General features: G+C 43.1%; 1 protein-coding gene across 1 annotated transcript; it reads left to right on the top strand.

Moving 5' to 3' along the window:
- The first annotated feature begins 987 nt into the window (after nt 1-987).
- Nucleotides 988-7,335, top strand: LOC137761012 (L-amino-acid oxidase-like). The gene is made up of 7 exons (XM_068537919.1): nt 988-1,003; nt 2,910-3,124; nt 3,582-3,694; nt 4,797-4,998; nt 5,515-5,583; nt 5,813-5,946; nt 6,510-7,335. The coding sequence occupies exons 1-7, from the start codon at nt 988-990 to the stop codon at nt 7,333-7,335; spliced, it is 1,575 nt and encodes a 524-aa protein (XP_068394020.1).
- The last annotated feature ends 15,065 nt before the right edge of the window (nt 7,336-22,400 follow it).

Raw genomic sequence — 22,400 nt, 5'->3', positions numbered from 1 at the left:
ACAGATAAGGAAACCCAGGCTCAGAGAAGTATAAACCATATGTCCTAAGACACACAGCTACAACATGACAAAGCAGGGTTCGAACTCAGTTCTATTCGATTCCATTGCTATTGCCCTTTCCTCTATGCCACCACTGGTGTCCAGGATCTGAGTCCTGTGTCTCAGCTGCTGTGTGTCTGCTCGCACTCCTGCCCCCCTCCCCAGCCCCAGGCTGCTGCTCTGTGAGTGTTTCCTGCCCACTTCTCTCTCCACCTGCACTGTACATAGAGAACAAAGGGCCTGTATTGGCACCTCAGCCAGCTGGCCTGATTCCTCGGGAGAAGAAATTTCAGGGCCAGAGAAACCCGCCTGTGCCTAAGGAAGCCCTGAGGGCCCCAGAGGAAAGGAGAAAAAAGGCCAGTCCCCACTGCAAATGGGCAGGACCAGAGACCTCTGCCCTGCCTGCAGAGGGAGCACCTGAGAGGGGTGGGGAGTGCCCAGCCCTCCCATGGGAATTCATGGCTAGAATCCCCACCTCGGAGCAGAAGCTTCCACAGTGAGACAGCAGTGGAACAGGGACATTCTCTAGTGGGAGCAGCCAGGAGCTTTGCCCTGTGCTGGGAGCCCAGACACTGTACTTCCAAACCAGTCCAGATGCTCATTCCCAACCCTCACCCCTTCCTGGGAGATGGTCACAGCAGGTTTGGTACAATCCGCTGGGTTCCCACAACCCCTCCTCCCCACTGGCTGGGCTCTGAGCTGGGAGAAGGGGCTTTCTCTAGGAAGGGAGATGGGCCAGGAGGAAGGTGGAGGTGCAGAAGATGAGGCTGGGGATGGGACAGTCATCTCCCCTGACAGCCCAGGCCTTGAGGGCAGGGCTTCTCTGCTTGGCCCAGCCGACAGGGCCCTGAGGCAGCCCGGTGGGAGGAAGCCAGCTACTGCTGGGTGGAGCTGGCTCCTCATAAAGAGAGGGAGAGCTGTCCCGGGCTCAGCACGAGCTGCAGGGCCATGGTCAAGATGAGAGGTAAGTGGGGTCCCTCCTCTGGGTCTGAGAGGGAAGTACCTGAGGAAGGAGGTGTTGGATAGTGAAACAGGGAGAGGAGCTAGACTGGGGAGTGGGGATGGGCCAGGGGGTCGAGATGGGTCCAAGGGGGGAGTCTGGGCATAGGGCCAGGCCGGGGGAAGGGAGGTGGGGACTGAGACAGGACAGGAGCTAGGTCAGGGGCTATGGATACGTCCAGATGTTGAAAGTGAGTTGAGAGGATGGATACAGGTCTGGAGAATGAGTCTAGGGGTTGGGCCCACTCAAGGGGAAGGTTATGGCACTGAGACGGAATGGTGGTAGCTCAGGGAGATGGGAAAACTTGTCAGGGGTGGAGAATGGATTAGGGAGGTTGAAGTAGGCCTGGTGGGGGCTGTGGGGAGGCTCGACTGGCTGTTGCCTGAGGCATGGTTACCCCTCTCCTCTTTTCTGAGGGGTCACCCCTGCAGAAGGCTCTTCTGGCATTGGGAAAGGCCTGCCCTGGGAACCAGCTGGGTCCCTGCCCTTCCTCAGCGGATGGTCCCCGAAGGTCCCTTTTCTTCTTAGAGCTTCGGTTGTCCTGCCCGTACAAAGACTGGACTAAGGGGGTTCTCACCTGCCAAAAAACCTAGGGCTAGTGCAAGAGGGCTCAGTGTGTCACAGCTCCTGGCTCTTCCCCTTTAGAGCAGGTGACACCAAGGAAACCACACAGCCTCTCTTTCAGAGTTTCAGACTCTTAGGTGAATTTCTCTGTACATAAGAACGGTTCATTGTAGTAGTCACTCCGGACTTATTGCATGTTATATATAAACTATGGTTTCCAGTCTTGACTGCACGTTAGAAAACATGGAGGGTTTTGGAAAAATACTGTGAGGCTGGAGAAGAACAACAGGATTGTTAAGTTCCCGTGGGGCACTATTAGTCACTGAGAAACTGGGCACCACTTCCCCACTTCCCTTCCCCAAAGAGAACTGTGTTACACACACACACATACATCCTCTCACAAATGCACACATCCCCGAAGAATGTGTGCTCCGCCACCTAACCTCATGCACAAATGCACACACAGAATCAAACACAAGACGCAAGCAACCGAATTCTCTCTCAAACTCAAGCAAATGCATACCTATCATCCTCTCTCCTCCAAACGCAGGCCAACACACACCCATTTCTACAATCCCTCTCGCTTTTCTGTAGAGATTCATCCACACATTTACTCAGGTGCCTACACTGTCCCACAAACACATCCCCTTCACATAAAATCACAGACATCCCACGGTTATACAGGGCAATAATCACAAACTCACAATCACAGCACCTTTATCATGGACAAGCTCACACACACACACTCACCAACAGAAGCAGGCGAATTTACACTCCAATACGAAGCTACATACACTTTTGTGTTTCTAGTCACGTGCACCCATGTGAACTTGTAGTCCATGTTCACAATCACACAACTAACACCAGCACGTTCACACAAACATTCATACCCCATACAACACAGACACAGACACAATCACAAACACACATTTACAACCACACATTCGACAGACACTGCCTGATCTTTTTTTTTTTTAACATCTTTATTAGAGTATAATTGCTTTACAACGGTGTGTCAGTTTCTGCTTTATAACAAAGTGAATCAGTTATACATATACATATGTCCCCATATCTCCTCCCTCTTGCGTCTCCCTCCCACCCTCCCTATCCCACCCCTCTAGGTGGTCACAAAGCACCGAGCTGATCTCCCTGTGCTATGCGGCTGCTTCCCACTAGCTATCTATTTTACGTTTGGTGACACTGCCTGATCTTACCACTCCCACTCATCCACACAGCCAAGCTCACTCTGGGTAGGGCGGGGTACAGAGCCCCAGAAAGGCAGCCCCCATTCCTCTCTCTGCCCCAGGAATCCTGATCTTGGGGCTCTTGTTGGCTACTCCCAGCTGCCTTGGCTACTATGAGGACTTGGTCAAGTGCTTCCAGGACCCCGAATACGAGTCTATCCTGGTCACAGCCCAGGAGGGCCTCCACACCTCCCCGCTGCCCAAGCGTGTGGTGGTAGTGGGAGCTGGCATGTCAGGGCTAACGGCAGCCAAGGCCCTGCAGGACTCGGGCCACCAGGTGAGCAGGCCTTGGAGGGGCCTCAATCATTCACCTCCAGTTTGCTTCGTTGTGTGGAAAAAGAAAAGGAGTGGGGTTACAGCCAACACTTTGACAACTATGCATAACCCACCAGGTCTCTCAGACCTTAGGTATTGTTCCTCAAAAATCTGGGTTCTCCTGAGACTTAACTGTAACCTGTGTTCTTTTGGAAATAAAAGTAGAGAGAGGCTATGCTAACCAGAAGGGACCAAGAGGCGTTCGGACCCCTGTAACCCTGGAGCTCTTCTGCCTCACTTACGTTACTCAGGACCTTCTGGGAGGAAACCCCCCTCTGCCCAGTTTGGTTATCCTGCACATTCAGGGACCTACTGCCGGGAATTCCAGAGTAGAGCCTGTGGCCCGTGGGGGTGGGAGTAGAGGGTGGGAGAAGGGAGAGCATGACCCTGGGAACGACAGCAGCCTCTCTGAACACCAGGTAACCATCCTGGAAGCCAGCGACCATGTCGGGGGTCGAGTGATCACATTCAGGAATGAGAAAGAGGGCTGGTACTGTGAACTGGGGCCCATGCGAATCCCAGAGTCCCACAGGTAAGTCTCAGGAAAGGGGTGGAGCAAAAGGCAAGGAGGAAGAACTAGGAGGAGGAAACACAGCCCTGCTGCCATCGTGCCAGAGCCCTTTCAGATTCACTGTCTCATGTGATTCAATCCTGCAAGTCAGGACTAACACTGATCCCCCACTTGACAGAGATGATCGAGGCTCAGAGTCCAGGGTCATACAGAAAGTGGTAGATCCCAGACTAATAATGACAATAGTTACCATTAACTCATCAAATTGTTCTCTTTAAATATGGGCAGTTACTTACATGTCAATTATACTACTTTAAGCTATAAAATAATTAATAATAATAACAGCTGCCATTCAGTGAACACTTACTGTGTGCCCCACCCTGTGCTAAGTGCTATATGTGTATTATTTCATTTGATCCTCGCAACCCTATAATTTAATACTTTTATTTTTCCTATTTACAAATCAAGAAACTGGGCTCAGAGATACTAAGTGACTCACCCAAGGTTCTCCTAGGAGAAAGTGACAAACTCTGCAAAATCAAGGAGGCACCTGGCACCAAAATATATGCTCAATCCCTAAATCAGAACTCACTCCTGGAAGAGAACCCAGCCCCTGGTTCTGGGGCTTCCAAGACAAAAAAGATCCCTCACCTGGTGTCCTACATACCTCCAAAAATATGGCTTCTTTTTGGCCTTAAGTGGAAACTGAACCCGAGATTTCCCTCCAAACACCATCAAAAACAAAAACAAAATTTAACAGTATCAGCCCAAAGTAGGAGTCTTTAGATATGGCCTCAAACTTACTTAGAATTTGAATTTCAAACACTGTCTGAAACAAAATGTCTCTGTCTCTGTATCTGAGTTCTATATGTTCGACTTCCTTAAGGGCCTTCATTCAGTGATGGGTGAACTCCCTACTCCCTGTCTCCCTCAGGGCAAAAACAGGAGGAAAAGAACTAATGCTAGAGTAAGAGGAGGCAAGGTTAGAGGTGAGGAAGCAGTTAGTCTGAGCTCCTTGGGCAAGTGAAGAAACTGGTTTTCCTGGAAATGGTTTCTATTGTGAGGTCAGCAGGAACGAGGTGCCATTGGGATGGGTGCCATGTTATGCCTGTATCTGTTCCAGGTTGGTCCACACCTATGTCAGGAAGCTGGGCCTGAAGCTAAACAAGTTCTTCCAGTACGATGGCAACACCTGGTACCTCATCAACAGAAAACGCTATCGTACTAGGGAGGTGAAGGCCAACCCAGAGCTCCTAGGCTATTCCATGAACCCAAGAGAAAAGGGCAAGAGTGCTATGAATCTCTTCTACCAGTCCATTGCCAAGGTGATTCCTGTCTCCCCCCTCCCCCCCCCCTCCAGGGTTAGGAAAAAAACAGGGTCTGGCCAAAGGTCACCTAGCAAGTTAGTAGGTGGACCCAGGTCACCTGACTCCTACCTGGTACTCTTATGATTGGTCTGCCTTCCTTCTAACACTCCCTAAGAACGCTAGTGTCCCAGCCCCATCTCTTCTGTCCCTGTGGTCCAATGGCCCATTGCTTGATTAGGCAGTGGAAGGAAAAGGAATCACCAGGTAATCCAATCCTTAGTAATGAATCAATCCTCCTAGATTGCAGTGAATGTCTTCACCTTAAATTTTAGTCTCCAAAGGTCTTTAAATGAAGGAGAGATTTGGAAGTTAAGAGACAATTTAGGAGGTCCTGGAAGCTCCCTTCCCCTGGTCCTTCCATCCACTCCCTCTTTGTCCCCACCCTCTTCAAAGGAACGTCCAGAGAACCCAGGAGTCCTGCCTCTGGCTCTATGACTTTAATCCAAAGCTGCTCCCCCTTCCTCTCCTCTGCAGCTCAGAATAAGTCTGAAAAAATTCAACTGCAGCCACCTGATGTCCTTTTATGATTCTTACTCCACCAAGGTGAGTGAGGCAATGAAGTCCCAGGATAGGGATGGAAGGGGGTCTGTGCTCAGCCTAGAGCCCTGGGGTTGTCCCCCGCATCCCAGGACCCTCTCCTCCCAATGCCCACAGCTTCACCTCCCTAGAGTCCAGTCCCCCCTCCCCCGCCCAACCTTGCCTACCCCAGGCCCCTGCTGAGGCCCCTTCCTACATACTGGACCCTCTATGCGGTGCTTCCACCTCCCCACAGGCTTACCTGCTGAAGAAAGGGATGCTGAGCCGAGGAGCAGTAAAGATGATCGGGGATGTGATGAATGAGGATGCTGGATACTATAAGTCCCTCCTGGAGGCCCTTCGGACTGACATGGTCTTCACAAGTAATAAGTAAGGCTAATCTGGACCAGGACTCGAGTCGGCCTCTTCCTCCAATACTCAGAGCAGAGAAAGGGAACTTTGACTGTTGAGTAGTTACTGTGTGCCCAGTGCTGCGCTAAGCACTTTCCAAGGGTTATCACATTTAACGCTATGATCACCTGGAAGGTAGGCACTATAGTTCAGAGCCATTTTACCAGTGAGGATGCTGAGGCTCAGGGAAGTTATGTAACTTACTTAAGTTCACACCACTTGGGCAAGGGCTGGAGCCAGAATCCAAACGCAGGTCTGTAGGACTCCTCCTGGGATGCAAAACTGCATGGTGGACTTTGGAGCTAGACTGTGCATGTCATCGTGGGAAAGTGCCTTTTTTCTGGTGTTCCTCTTCCAAGCTATAAACGTAAACAATAATCCCTCCCTCACAAAGACTAGTTAAGGTGAGGTATATGAAGTAACCAGTGCAGGCTGCAGGAGGCTAGTTTCCTCCCTTTTCACACTGGGATCGCTGCTGGCCACTCAGCAAACCGACCTTGCACCTCCTACACTCACCCTCTCCCCTCTCTTCACCCCTACAGCTTTTCCGAGATCACCGGGGGCTTTGACCAGCTCCCCAAAGCCCTCAACGCCAGCTTGAAGCCTGGCACCATCCTTCTGGGCTCCAAGGTAGAGATGGTAGTGAGGGATGGGCCTGAGGTCCGGATTTCCTACCGGGTGGGCGAACCCAACTCGACGCTGCCCACCCTCACCGCGGACTTTGTCATCATCTCCGCCTCGGCCAAGGCCACGCGCCTCATCACCTTTGAGCCCCCGCTCTCCCGGGAAAAGATGGATGCGCTCCGCTCGGTGCATTATACCAGTGCCAGCAAGGTAGTTCTGGCCTGTAACGAGTCCTTCTGGGAGCGGGATGGCATCCGGGGTGGGGTTTCCATCACCGACCGGCCCTCGCGCTACATCTACTACCCCAGCCATAGCTTCCCCAGCGGCAAGGGGGTCCTGCTGGCCTCCTACACCGTGGACGACGATTCCCTCTTCTTCATACCCATGAAGAACGACCAGGTGGTGGATATCGTCCTGGAGGACCTGGCGGCAGTGCACCAGATCCCCAAGGAGGAGCTGCGGCGCATGTGCCCCTCCTCTGTGATCAAGCACTGGTCTCTGGACCCCCTCATCATGGGGGCCTTCACTGAGTTCACACCCTACCAATTTGTGGACTATTCGCGGCAGCTTTTCCAGCCAGAGGGCCGCATCCACTTTGCTGGCGAGCACACCTGCCTGCCCCACGCCTGGATAGACACTGCCATCAAGTCTGGCCTCCGAGCAGCCAGGAACATTCAGGCTGCCGTGGACAAAGAGGCCACGGGGAGACAGAAGACCTTCACCAACACCCAGAACCATTTCTAACCGTAAGAGAAATCCCTGAGGGGATCTGGAAGGAAGCAGGCTGCAAGGTGGGAGTTGGAGGCAGAGACCCTGGAGAGATGCCGCCATTAGTCCCCATGCCCACAAAGAGCCCGAAAATACCAGAGAACCCAGCTGGCAAGTCCACCCCTTTCCTGCTTCTCACTCCTGCCAGCCCTTGGGAAGGATCAGCAGAGTCAGAGTATTTGGAGGGAGAAGGAAAAAAACCAAGGATGGACTGTGCTAGAATCAGCCTTTAGCTGGCATAATAGTAACAAGCAAAAAAGAGAGTTTTCAACAACACCCAAATTTCTGTCATCTACAACTAGAAGCCCCTAAAGGAACAGACAAACCCAAACCAGAGCAATGTTAAACCACAGATGGGCCACACGAACCCACAGCACAGCAAACCCCATCATTGCGTGCTTGAGCCAGGGGCCTCACATCTTGGCCCAGCTGGAGTCGAGGCGGATGGGAGAGATGAGTTCTTGTTTGCCCTTTTTTGAGCCTGCAAGAGCAGGACTTGGCTTCCTAGATATCTCCTGGCCCATGGACTTTTCCTCTCTACCCTGACCTCTTCATCACCAACCAGAACTCACCGCCCTGCCCCTGCCTGTCCAGTCCACACATCTCCCTGGGAGGACACCAAGCTCATTCTACATGCTCCCTCCCCACTCTGTTCCACACTAACACCTGCCCTGTCCTTGCACGCCCAACTGAAGTTATTCCCTCTCCCCAAATCCTTCCTTAATGGCCACACTCAGACCACAGGGGTCTCTTTCCTTTGAACCACAACCCTTCCTACCTAGAGTCCCAAACATTTGAACTGTGGATCTTCTTGTGCTGTTATATGTTACTTATCCAAGTAGACAAAAGGAAGAAGTAAATAAAGTGGTAAACCCTGTCGCTGGAGAATATTCCTACCAGGAAGACTCTGGAGACCAGCATGATGAAACATGTAGTGTTATATCCTGAGACTGGCATATTTATAGGAGGAAAGGATAGAAAGAGGAAACATTTTCTTACTGCATTTGGTTTATTGTTAAAACCCCAGCCTACTTAATTTTGGTTTTCTTTGCACCCCTATGTTAGTCAGGACTTTTTCCATTTCAGGTGCTGGAAATCAAACTCAAACTACCTTCAGGGAAAAGGAAATGTTTTGGCTCACATATCTGAAAAGTCCAGGGTGAAGCGCACTTCACTCAGACTGATTGGGTTCAGGAATTGATAAGTCATCATTAAAGTTCTCTCTCTTTCTACCTCTTGACACTGTTTTCCTAAGTTAGCTTCTGTATTGAGTTGAATGATGTCCCCCAAAGTTCATATCCATCCAAAACCTGTGAAGGTGACTTTATTTGGAAATAGAGTCTTTGCAGATGTAATCAAGTTAAGATGAGGTCATATTGGATTAGGGTGGGCCAGGAGGAGAAATGGAACAGACTCTGCCTCAGAGCCCCCAGAAGGAGTCAGATCTGCTGACGCTTTGATTTTTGAACTTCTAGCCTCCAGTACTGTGAGAAAATAAATTTCTGCTCTTTTAAGCCATCTAATTTTATAGTAATTTGTTACAGCAGCCCTAGGAAACTGTACACATGGTGAACCCCCTAGAACCCGGCTGCATCAAGGGAGAAGTCACTTTCCAAATTGTCTCCTGGACTGTTATATTTGATAACCCCATTAGTGTCATGGCAAAGGCCATGCCTTCTTGAGGCTCTCAGAAGAGAGGAGGAATCCTGACCAAGCGGAGTCCAGGCAGAGAATGGAGCAGAAGGTGGGACTGGGGGAGAGCAAGGTCCCGTAGGAAGAACTCATCATGAACCCCCTTGGCTAAGAGGAGGACCCTGAAGAAACAAATCAGGGAGGAGCACAGGGAAGAACAGGGAAGCAAAGAGCTCTTTGCTGGCCTCTGCCCGTTGGATATAAAAATGAGGCCCCAGGGCCATGGAGTCAGCTGTGCAGAGAGGATGAAGTAGGGTGAGGGGGAATGAAGGGTGGAAGTCAGACTCAACCTGTGGTTTGGAGATAAATGACTCACAGCATTTGGATGGGAGTATTAGGCAGAAGATGAAAAGGTTCAGAGATACCTTTTGGTTGGAGAGCTGCCACACAAGGTTCTTAATTACAAAAACCAGAAACCAAATCTGAGTGATTTAAGTCAAAGAGGAGAGGAGGAATATCAAGAAGCTCCCAAAATTGACAGGAAGGGAAGTGGGCAGATGCCAAAGGAGACTTGTGGCCCGAGCCACAGCCAAGCTCCTGCCATAGGAGCAGCCTGATAGATGGCCACTGCGTGCTGGTGTGGCCATTGGGACCACCACCACTGGGCACACTCCTACTGCTTCCAGAACTAGTTCTCAACTGTCCACTGCTTTTTCATTTCCCCTATATTCAAAATCCCAGATGGGAGCATCCAACTGGCTGAGCCTAGGTCAGTGCCCACTCGCTGGCTGCAGCGTCAGGGAAAGCAAGTAATGAACAATACTCTAGACTTTGAAGTGGGAGGTGAACTGTTGCCTTCCATCAGACTTTACTGTGGTGGCTTCCCCAGGCACAGGAAGCAGGTATTGATGCTGGCAACCATAAGGCAAAGTCAAGATAAGTCCCAAAGAGAAGGACAGGACACAGACCACCTCTGCCACATGAGCCACTGAACCTCTCTGAGTCTCAGTTCCTCAGCTGGACAATCAGGATAACACCCCACCCCTCCTTCATGGCTGAAGGGATTAGAGATCCTGTACAAAGGGCACCTAAAGATTATACGTGCATAAAGCATGGAGGAAGTCTTTGTCCCCCGCTGCTCTGAGAGAAGAATTATTCACAGGTTAAGGATGAGGACACCAAAGCTCAGTGGGATCAAGTGACCTGCTGAAGCTTTGACAGCCAGGTGTTGGGAGAGAATTCACAGCCAGAGCTGCCTGATTCAGAAGTCTAGCTCTTTCCACAGCACGATGCTGCTAGTCTAGTTGGAGAGAGAAATGACTGGCCTGAAAGAGATGGGACAAAATTCAGACCAAGCAAACACTGAGGCAGGCGAGGTGGCAGGAGCTCTGTAAGGGCTGAGATATGCATGGGCAGTGCTGACCACCTGTCTGGGTAACACATTATGCCTATAATGCTACACTCCCTCATTTCCCTTCTACGTGCTTTCTTGAGGGGGGAAAGAAAAGAGTAGAGTTATGGCTCATAAAACCAGCAGCCTCTCTACAGATGGCTACTACAAATTTCAGTGAGCAGCCTCTTTTATCTTTCTGCATCAAAATCTGAGAACACTCACAGAAGGGTGAGTGCATAGAACAGCCATATGTAACATATGCCTTAACAAAAGCAACAGTTGAGAATGACTCCAATAACTCTCAAGAGCTAAAAGCATGCCCCATTCCACCCCAAAATGTACCACCCACACAAGCCACTTAGAGGTAGACCTCTGGGAATCCCAAGCTGAAGCTTACTCTAAGAGCATGGAGAATCTTGAGCAAAGTCTCCCTTGGAATCCCTGGGCATGACATCTTCTCTTCCTGCCCCCAGGGATCTTCTTAGAACCCAGTGAGTACATCAAGGGCCAGGTGCCAGAGCTCCAGATTAAGAAGCAAGGCTAGAACTTGGAGTTGGGCCCCTTTGGATGCTAAGAACCCACTAACAGGCCCCAGGAAAAAGGGTGAGGAAGGAGGGGTGGAGAAGGAAGAGGAAGGGGACCCTGCCAGGAACAGAAACTCAGCCCCTCTTTGCCTTCCTTTTCCAAGCATTTTATATTCATCATTGATTGTTAGTCTTCCTGCTTGACAGACAAGGAATTGAGGCTCTGCGAGTGAGATCAACCCAGCATGCAAGTGTAAGCACCCAGACTAGATGGTAATAATAATAGCCATCATTATTGGGTCTTACTGCAAGTATTGTGCTAGAACCATACATTCATTTTCTAACTGAATTTTCTAACTGAATCTCCACCCCACCCCCCAAAAAGCCAACCTCTATGAAATAGACACAATCATCACCTCCATTTTACAAATGAAGGAATTGAGAACTAGAAAGCTTCTTTTGCTCTAAGTAACATAAACAGGATTCTCTATCTGATGCCTTGCATGTATTCACAAATAAAAATTTTTAGTCTAACATGTAAATTAATCAAAATATCTCCCAGATCCCCTGTAGTAAAAAGTGAGTTAGTCCAAACCAGAGCCAGACATAGTATTATTTTTTAAACCACTTAAACCAAAAGAATCAGAATGCTGCTTCTTCCTTGAGTCTCTGGTTGTCTGAAGGGCTTCCATTCAAAACCAGGGACATGACCCCTGCCTGTCTCTCCAAGGCTAGAAAAGAAGGAAATAAACTTTCTGGTGATACTCCAAGGAAATACAAATTAAACTTCAGGAAGCACTTTCAACCATGCTCCTGGGAAGACTGGGAAATTGTTTTCTTTCAAAATGGTCCGGTCTTGGAGCCCCATGAGCATGGGGGTAGAGGAGTGAGAGTCAGTCACTGTGCTCTAGGCTGTTGTGCACCTGGCAGGTAGCTGGAACTGAAGCTGCCCAATCTCATTCAGTGCAATGGAAATGCTGATTCCTCAATGTATGGCAGCACTAGAGTAAGATATTGAGACTAATGCTGAGTTCCTGAGCTACTCAAAAGAAGAGGACAATTCAACAGGAGAGTTCTGACCTAATAGCCCATCACCACCAGTGTGCCACACTCCACCCCAAGAGGAAGGCATGGAGCATTTGTGGACTGAATGTGTGCTTAAAGATCATGAAGCCAGGCCACATTTTTGAAACACAGAAACTGAAAAACCCAGAGGAGTTAAAAACATAATCAAGGAAAAGAGACTATCAAAAACTTGCTAGTCTGATTTGAAGAATAACTGAAGAGAATTTTAGAAGTGAAAAACATAAATAAAATTAGAAACACAGGGATAGATTTAATAGAAGGTTAGACTTAATTGAAAAGATAATTAGCAAACTGGAAGAAAGAGCTGAAGAAATTTGTCTCTATTTAGAGACAGATTACTTAGAAACAAAGAGACGAGAAATATGAAAAAGAACTTAACAGCCACGTAGGATAAAGGGAGAACATTCAATATAAATTTAATCTGATATAGCAGGAGAGAATAGATAGAACGAGAGAATGGCAATATTGAAGAAATAATAACTGAGAATTTTCCAGAATTGATGAAATACCTAAAACAAATGAAGGAAGTCCAACAAATTCCCAAGCTGGATAGGTAAAAAGAAATGTATACCTGGACACATCATGGTCAAACTGGCTGAATACAAAAGACAAACATAAGATGCCAAAAGCAGCCAAAAAAGAGAGATTACCTATGAAGGACTGCTGATTAAATTGATAGCTGGCTTCTCAATAGCAACACAGACCAGGATACGTTGGAATACCACCTCAAAGTGCTTAGAGAAAATAACCAACAGCCTAGAGTTCTAAAACCAGCAAAAATATCTTTCAGTAATAAAGATGAAACAAGACATTTCTAGGTAACAAAAACTGATGGGTTTTACCATGAACAGAACCTCACTAAAGGATCTTCCACAGAGTGTACTTCAGGAAGAATAATTCCAGAGGAAAATTCTAAATGGGAAAAAGAATAGTGAGCAAATAATTTTGTAAGCATGTGTAAAACAATAATAACTGTGGCCACTTTTTAGTGTTAAAAGTTTTTAAGATAGAACCAAAATCCTGGACAAGAATAACCTATAAGTCAGGAGGAAGGTGATTGGAGATAAAATATACTGTATCCTCTAAAAGAAATAACACAGTACAGCCCATACCAAGATAAAGGCTTAGTAAAGTTACTGACCTTCAAAGATTTAAAAATCTGCAACAAATTACCTACAGATACTATTATCCCCTTTGTTAGTAACAAGTCCCTCTGCTGTTTAAATGGCAATGTGCCCAGCTAAAAATCCACATTTCCCAGCCTCTTTTGGAGATAAGCATGGCCAATGAAATATAAACAAAGCTTTTGAATAAAACTTCTAGAAAAGCTCCTTAAAGGAAGCTGGCTCAGCTGAAGTGGCTCCCTTTCTGTCCCTTACTCTTTCCTTTCTTCTTACCTACACTTCAGATGAGATTGCTAGAGCTCCAGCAACCATTTTGTGACCATAAGCTGGCTTCCAACTCAAAATATCAGAAAAAGAATGCGAGAGTAAACATAAGAAAAACAGAAGTAAGGATTTAATAAAGATATCACTTAGAAAGTAAAACATTAGCATTAATAAATGCAAGAGCTTTTTAAAATAACAAATATAAATAGATAAGTTATTAGCTAAACTACTCAAGGAAAAAAATAGAAGAAAACACAAATGTCTAATATAAAATATGAGAATGAGGAAATAACTAGTACAGAGTAACAACAACAACAACAAAAATCGTACTTAGACTGCTTTTCCCAGCTACATGCAAGTAAATTTCATACCTGGATGTAATAGAGTATTTTCTCAGAAAATGAAAGTTAACAAAACTGATCTTAGAAGACATAGGAAAGTTTAAACAGACCAATCATAATAATGAAAATAAAGTTGTCAAAGGCCCAACTCTCCCTCAAAAAGCAACAAACCCTGATGATCTCACAGGGTTCTATCAAACGTTTAAGAAACAAATAATTCCGGTGCTGTGTAAACTGTACCACACTGGAGAGGAAAAATAAAAAATAATAGGACTTTAAAAAGGGTAATAACTACAGATACAATTGAAGTTTTTAAAATATCATAAGAGATTTTTTGAATAACTTTATAAGAGGCAGGATCCCTGCCTCCTGTAACCTGGGCACTGATGACTGCAATGCTGACACAGACAGATTTCTCGGAGAACAGCCTCGCTCAGCCAAGGACAAGAGAGCCTTTCAGAGATTTATGAATAACTTTATACCAATAAATTTGAAAATGGGCAATTTTCAAATTGATGAAAAAGATAATTTCATATAAAAATATAATTTAGGTGAAACCGGCAATTTCATATAAGAATATAATTTACCAAAACTAAATTAAGAGAATTTTAAATACTTGCATTGATCTACAACCTTTAAATACATAGGATTAATAGTTTATAATAACTCATGCCTCCCTCAAAAAAAAAAAGAAAAAAAACCCTGGAAATTTTAAAGCTAAATTCTGCCAAATGTTCAAGTGGCATACAATCCTAATTTTATACAAAGTGTTCCAAACAATAGGAGAAAAAAGGGGAATGCTCTCAAATTCATTTTAGATGACCAGTCTGATTTGATACCAAACCCAGAAAAAGAAAGTTTAAGAAAAAAAAATGCTATGGACCGATCTCACTTATGAACACAGATGTAAATGTTTGATATATTAGCAAACCATATCCCATGTATACAAGATACACCCACACACACACACACACACACACACATATATTAAAGGAAACTTTCTTAACCCAATAAAGGGTATCTCCTAAAAGCCTATAGTAAACATCAAACTTCATGGTGAAATATTTGATATAATCCTCCCCCAAATCAGGGATAAGACAAAGATGCCCACAATGACCACCTCTCCTCAAACTGTTCTGGTTACCTAGTTATGCAATATGATAAGAAAAATAAATATAAAGTATAAGAATTGGTAAGGATGAAACAAAACTGCTAGCATCCACAAATAATATCACTGCCTATATTGATATTAAATCATTGTCTACAAACCCTGAGAATAAATAAAAATTATGATGTAAATTTATATAAGAGTTCAGCAATTTTGTGAAAGAGCAAAAAGACTAAAAAGAATTTTAAAAACTTTTAAAACTATTAAGATTTATTAAAAGTGTAAGGTGATTAAGACTGTGGTATTAGACCAATAAAACATAATAAAGAGCCAGAAAGAGATGTGCACATATGGAATATTAATATGACAAAAGTACGCATTGCAAGTCAAAGTAGGAAAAGATGATCAGTTCAATATTTGACTTTAGGACAATTCATTACCCATATGAAAAAATGGATTCCTATATATCACCCATAAACATGGATCAATTTCAGATATATTAATGTGAAAACAAAACTTTAAAAATTTTAGAAGAAATTATAACTCTTCATGAGCTTGGGGTACAGAAGGATTACCTATAAAATAAAAATCATTAAGGATGATAAATTTGACTACTAATAAAATATAAAATATCTATTCATTACAAGTTACTACAAACTAATAGAAAAGTATGGTACAGCCTGGGAGAAATCATTTGCAATACATATATCTAATAACTAAAAGAGCATTTCATTTAACCCTCACAGCAACCCTGTAAGGTGTTTTATGTCTATCATATAAATGAAGAAATTGAGGCACATTAAAAGTAATAAATGTTCTCATAAATGTGATTCAACCTAGGTCTGTCTTCTTCTGAAGCTCATGCTTCTAATTCTTCCAGTACAGCTCCTTGCATGAACATGTAGCATGGCTGGATGGGCACAGAAGTGAAGGTCACAGGATCAGAGAATCTGCCATAGGAGAGAGGCAGAGGACCACTCAGTATGATAGAAAAGTGAGATTTCAGGATGCTGATAGAGTAAACAGAACATATTAAAGCAGGTCAAAAAGCTCCAGGAGAGATGTCTCCAACAAGAAGGAACAAGAAAGTCTGACATATTTGAATTTGAGAGGAAATGTAGACAGTTGTGGCTTACATTTGAAGATGAATTAGTAATAAATGCATAGGAAACTGAGAGAGTAAGATAGATGGAAATTACATGTTATCTATTCAGCATATGTTCATCAGTAAGGGAGTGAATAAATCAATTGAAGCATATCCAGGGAATGGAATTCTATGCAGCAGTTAAAAATGAATGAGCTACATGATCTATGTATCATCACAAATAAATCTTTGAAAATAATGATGAGTGAAAAGAATTTTTAAATGAAACATACATTACTACATATTAAATTCAAGAACAAATATAGGGCTTCCCTGGTGGTGCAGTGGTTGAGAATCTGCCTACCAATGCAGGGGACACGGGTTCGAGCCCTGGTCTGGGAAGATCCCACATGCCGCAGAGCAACTGGGCCCGTGAGCCACAACTACTGAGCCTGCGTTTCTGGAGCCTGTGCTCCGCAACAAGAAAGGCCGCGATAGTGAGAGGCCCGCGCACCGCGATGAAGAGTGGCCCCCGCTTGCCGCAACTAGAGAAAGCCCTCGCACAGAAACGAAGACCCAACACAGCCATAATTAATCAATTAATTAATTAATTAATTAATTAATTTTTAAAAAATGGGCAGAAGACCTGAATAGATATTTTCCCAAAGAGGACATGCAGATGGCCAACAGGCACATGAAAAGATGTTCAACATAACTAGTCATCAGGGAATTATTCAATACAAATCAAAACAGAAATGAGATATCACCTCACACCTGTCAGGATGGCTATCATCAAAAAAACCACAAATAATAAATGTTGGCAAGGATGTGGAGAAAAGGGAACGCTAGTACACTTGTTGGTGGGAATGTAAACTGGTGCAGCCATTGTGAAAGACAGTATGGAGGTTCCTCAAAAAACTAAAAATAGAACTACCATATGATCCAGCAATTCCACTCTTGGGTATATATCTGATGAAAACAAAAACACTAATTCAAAAAGACACATGTACCCCAATGTTCATAGCAGCATTATTTACAGTTACCAAGATATTAAAGCAACCTAAATTCCCATCAACAGATGAATAGGTAAAGAAGATGTGGTGTGTATATATACAATAGAATATTACTCAGCATAAAAAGAAAAAAATTTTGCCATTTGCAACAACATGGATGGGCCTGGAGATATTATGCTTAATGAAATAAGTCAGAGAAAGACAAATAGTGTATGTTATCACTTATGTGTAGAATCTAAAAAATAAAACAAATGAATAAATATGACAAAACAGAAATAGACTCACATATAGAGAACAAACTAGTGGTTACCATTGGGAAGAGGGATGGAGGAGGGGCAAGATAGGGGTAGGGAATTAAGAGGTACTAACCACTATGTATAAAATAAAGATACAAGAATATATTGTATAACACAGAGAATAAAACCAATATTTTATAATAACTTTGAATAGACTAAAATCTATAAAAATATTGAATCACTATGTTGTACACCTGAAACTAATATTATAAATCAATTATACTTTAATTTTTAAAAATCAACATGTTAAACACCTTAAGCTTAATATAGATAGATAAATGATAGGTAGATAGATAGATAGATAGATAGATAGATAGATAGATAGATAGATAAAGTTTAAACAGACTAAAAAAAGAAATTATTGGGGGAACAGAGTGCAGAGGCACACCTAGGTTCTAGGAATTTTTTAATGAGCTTTGCCCCCAGGAAATATATAAACAAGGAAGACTTTCAAGGTTTCTATAAATTGAGCTAATGGTTAGATCAATAAAAATACTTACATGGAACACTCTGTATTCAAACTGCCATACTGGTACAAGGAAAGGGAAGAGAAAGGAAACATATTTATTTAGCACAATAGAATCCACTGTTCACACTTGAGCCTACCTTTTTCAGTACTTCCACACAGCCATGAGGATTTTCAAGGTATGCTAAGTGGTAGAGCTGAGGCTTTTCTGAAACTTAATTAGGTCAGTCCCCTCTGAGCTTCCAAGGAACAAGTGGATTACCAGATCAAACGGATATAAAAATATTTATGGCAAGTAGCACTTACTGAGAAAATACTAATTTCCAGTCACTTTTCTGAGTACTGTACATATATATGAATAAGGCCTCTCAATAACTCTATGAAGTAGATATTATTTTGCCCCTCATCTTATTGAAGAAGAAACTGAGGCATGAGAAGTCAAGTAATTTTCCCAAAGCCAAATAGCAAGAAGGTGGTGGAGTTATAATACAAAACCAGACAATCATACAAAATCCAATTCAAAATGGATCAGACACCAAATGTGAAATTTTTTTAGAAAAATAAAACTTTTAAAGCTATCTGACAGTGATGTCAGCAAGACGGCAGGAGCTCCAGGCCCCTCTTCCTCCCTGGAAATGCCAAGTAAACAACAACAGATTGACCAGAAATAGTGTGGTGGGAGCTCAAGAAACCAGCCAAGGATCTGTAGCAACCAAGAAAATGCCTAATTTTTAAAAAGCAACACTAAAAGCAGTAGAAAATTTCATGGCATTTTTGTGTACCTTTGCCGACCACCTCCCCGACTCAATAAGGTGGAAGTCACCCAATACCTGGTTTTTCCCTTGGAACTTGTTTGCAATGTTCTGGCACAACTGGGGGCTGCCCAAGAGATGGATTTCTGTTTTGTCCGACTTAAGCTCAGACAGCAACAGTGACATAGTTTGAGTATTAGGGTGGATGTTGCTGAAAGCAATGGTAGGTGCTGTGGCACATGAAAACTTCAGGGGAACTGCAGACCCATAGGTGGTTGGAGGCAAGAGATTACAGGCAGAGGAATAAAACAGAACATCCAAAGCCCTGAGAAGAAGCAGAGGTGAGATTCTCAGGAAAATTAAGACATTTAAAGGCAGCTGTGTGGATTTCCCTGGTGGTCCAGTAGCTAAGACTCCACAATCCCAATGCAGGGGGCCCAGGTTCGATCCCTGATCAGGGAACTAGATCCCACATGCCGCAACTCAGAGTTCACATACTGCAGCTAAAGATCCCGCATGCCACACCTAAAGATCCCACATGCCACAACGAAGATCCCGCGTGCTGCAACTATGACCTGGTGCAGCCAAATAAATAAATAAATTTTTAAAAAATAAAATAAAATAAAAGCAGCTGTATATACATATGAAAAGCACACAGCTAACACCATACTCAATGACAGAAGAGTGAAAGCTTTCCCTCAAAGATCAGGAACAAGACAAGAATGCCCATTTCACCATGCAATTCAACATAGTACTGAAAGTCCTAGCCAGAGAAATTAGGCAAGAAAAAGACATAAAAGGCATCCAAATTGGAAAGGAAGAAGTTAAATTACCTCTGTTCACAGACAACATGGTCTTATATGTAGAAAAACCTAAAGACTACACCCTAAAAATTGTTTGAACTAATAAACGAATTCAGAAAAGTTACAGGATAAAAAACCAACACACAAATATCAGTTTTGTTTATATACACTAATAAAGAACAATACAAAAACGAAATTAAGGGGAGAAATTTCATTTACAATAACATCAAAATATATATATACTTACGAATAAACTTAACCATGGAAGCAAAAGACTTGAACACTGAAGACTACAAAACACTGTTGAAAGAAATTTTAAAAGACACCAATAAAAGGAAAGATATCTCACGTTCATGAATTAGAAGATATAATATTGTTAAGTTGTCAATACTACCCAAAGCAATCTACAGATTTGATACAATGCCTATGAAAATCCCAATGCCTTTTTATTGTTGTTGCAGAAATAGAAAAATTCATCCTAAATTCAGATCGAATCTCAAGAGGCCCTGAATAGCAAAAACAATTTTGAAAAACAAGAGGAAAAAAGTCAAAGGTATTACATTCCTACTTCAAAATTTACTACAAAGCTTTAGTAATCAAACCAGTGTGGCATGAGCATAAGGACAGACATATCAACCAATGGAATAGAACAGAGAACAGAGGGGGGAAAAAAACCTCTATATATATGACCAAATGATTTTCAACAAAAGTGCCAAGACCACTCAATGAGGAAAGGACAGTCTTTTTAATAAATGATACTGGGAAAATTGAATATCAACATGCAAAACTATGAAGTTGGACCCTTACCTTATGCCATACACAAAAATTAACCCAAAGTGGATCAAAGACCTAAATGTGAGACCTAAAAATATAAAATCCTTAGCAGAAAAGAGAGTAAAATCTTCATACATTGGATTTGGCAATGATTTCTTAGCTATGACACCAAAAGCACAGGCAATAAAAGGAAAAACAAGTAGATTAGATTACATCAAAATTTAAATTTTATGTATCTCTGATAAGGGAGCTAATATCCAGAATACATAAAAACTCCATCTAGTTCAGCCATAAAAAGAAATAAGCAGTGATATATGCTACCACATGGATGAACCTTAAAAACATTATGCTAAGTGAAAGAAACTAGTCACAAAAGCCCACATATTGTATGATTCTATACATATGAAATGTCCAGAAGAGGAAAATATATGGAGGCAAGGTGATTTTGAGATGACTGCTAAAAGATACAGAGTTTCTCAGGGGTGTGATAAAAATATTCTAAAATTGATGTTGTTGTTGTTGCACAACTCCATGAATATACTAATAACCACAGAGTTGTACACTTTAAATGGGTGGATTGTATGGTATGTGAATTATATCTTAATAAATTTATTACTAAAAACCTCAACTCAATTTATTGTTTATAAGATATATTTAAAATATAAGAATACAGAAAGGTTAATATCAAAGAAGAACTACCAGGCAAACCTAATCAAAGAAAGCTGAGATATCTTCAATGATAACACATAGAATATAATTTAAGAAAAAAGCATTAGTAGAGGTAGAGAGGTACATTTCATAATGATAGCAGTTTCAACTTACAAAAAAGTTATAACAATTCTATTGTGCATGTATATAAACATGGCCTCAAAATATATATGGCAAAACCCGACAGAATACAAGGAGAAATAGATCAATTCACAACTACAGTGGAAGATTTCCACACATATCTTTCAGTAACTGATTCAAAAAGCAGGCCAAAAAATTCAGTAAGTATATGAAAGATTCTTAAAAGAACAATAACAAACCTGCCTAATGGAACATATACAGACACGGTCTCAGTAAAGCTGCAGAATATACATAATTTCCAATCGTTCATGGAACTTTTGTAAAAATTGATCAAAGTCCCACATTTCAAAGGGTTGAAATCATATGGAGTATTTTCTCTTACCACAATGCAATTAGTCCTCAAATCAGTGTTTTAAAAGATAACTGAACAAAATAAATAGATATTCTGTGTTCATTGTTAGGAATACTCAACATTGTCAGGATGTCAGCTCTTCCCAACTTGATCTATAGATTCAGTGCAATCAAAATCAAAATCACAGCAAGTTATTTTGTGGACATCAACAAACTGATTCTAAAATTTATATGGAGAGACAAAAGACCCAGAATAGTCAACACAATATTGAAGGAGAAGAATAAAGTTTGAAGACTGACACTACCTGACTTCAAGACTTACTAAAAAACCATAGTAATCAAGACAGTTTGAGAATGGCAAGAGAACAGATAAATAGATCAATAGAATTGAATAGAGAGCCCAGAAATAGACCCACATAAATACAGTCAACTGACTTTTGACAAATGAGCAAATACAATACAATGGAGCAAAGAAAGTCCTTTCAACACACAATGCTGGAACAACTACATAACCACATGCAAAAAAAAAAAAATCTAGACACAGAGCTTATGCCCTTCAAAAAATTAACTGAAAAATGAAAGACATTTATGTAAATGTAAAACACCTAGAAGGCAACATAGAAGAAAATCTAGATGACCTTGGGTATGGCAATGACTTTTTAGATACAAGACAAAAGGCACAATCCATGAAATAAAGAATTGCTAAGCTGGAGCCCCGCCTCCTCCCGGGATGTGCTCGGCAGCTGCCATCTTGCAAGCTCAGCTTGCTTTCTCCATTTAAGAAAATCTTGGAACTCGATTCTTTTCAACTCCATCTCCAAAAGTATCTGGCTGTCCACAACCGTGTAGCTGACAGGGTCTTAGTGCTCCAGCTGGGTGTCAGGCCTGTGCCTCTGAAGTGGGAGAACTGAGTTAAGGACATTGGTCCACCAGAGACCTCCCAGCTCCACATAATATCAAATGGCAAAAGCTCTCCAAGAGATCTCCATCTCAATGATAAGACCCAGCTCCACTCAACAACCAGCAAGCGGAACTGCTGGATACCCCATGCCAAAATACTAGCAAGACAGGAACACAACTCCACCCATTAGCAGACAGGCTGCCTAAAATCATAATAAGGTCACAGACACCCCAAAACACACAACTGGATGCAGTCCTGCCCCCCCAAAAGACAAGATCCAGCATCATCCACCAAAACACAGGCACCAGTCCCCTCCACCAGGAAGCCTACACAACCCGCT

The sequence above is a fragment of the Eschrichtius robustus genome, chromosome 3, assembly GCF_028021215.1.
Source record: "Eschrichtius robustus isolate mEscRob2 chromosome 3, mEscRob2.pri, whole genome shotgun sequence".
Taxonomy (NCBI): domain Eukaryota; kingdom Metazoa; phylum Chordata; class Mammalia; order Artiodactyla; family Eschrichtiidae; genus Eschrichtius; species Eschrichtius robustus.
This window is presented reverse-complemented; position numbering and strand designations above follow the sequence as displayed.

Bases quoted from the DNA above. Each gene is read 5' to 3' on its own strand.
- LOC137761012 (XM_068537919.1), top strand. The intron at 3,125-3,581 runs GTGAGCAGGCCT...TCTGAACACCAG, and splicing joins TGCAGGACTCGGGCCACCAG to GTAACCATCCTGGAAGCCAG. The intron at 5,584-5,812 runs GTGAGTGAGGCA...ACCTCCCCACAG, and splicing joins ATGATTCTTACTCCACCAAG to GCTTACCTGCTGAAGAAAGG.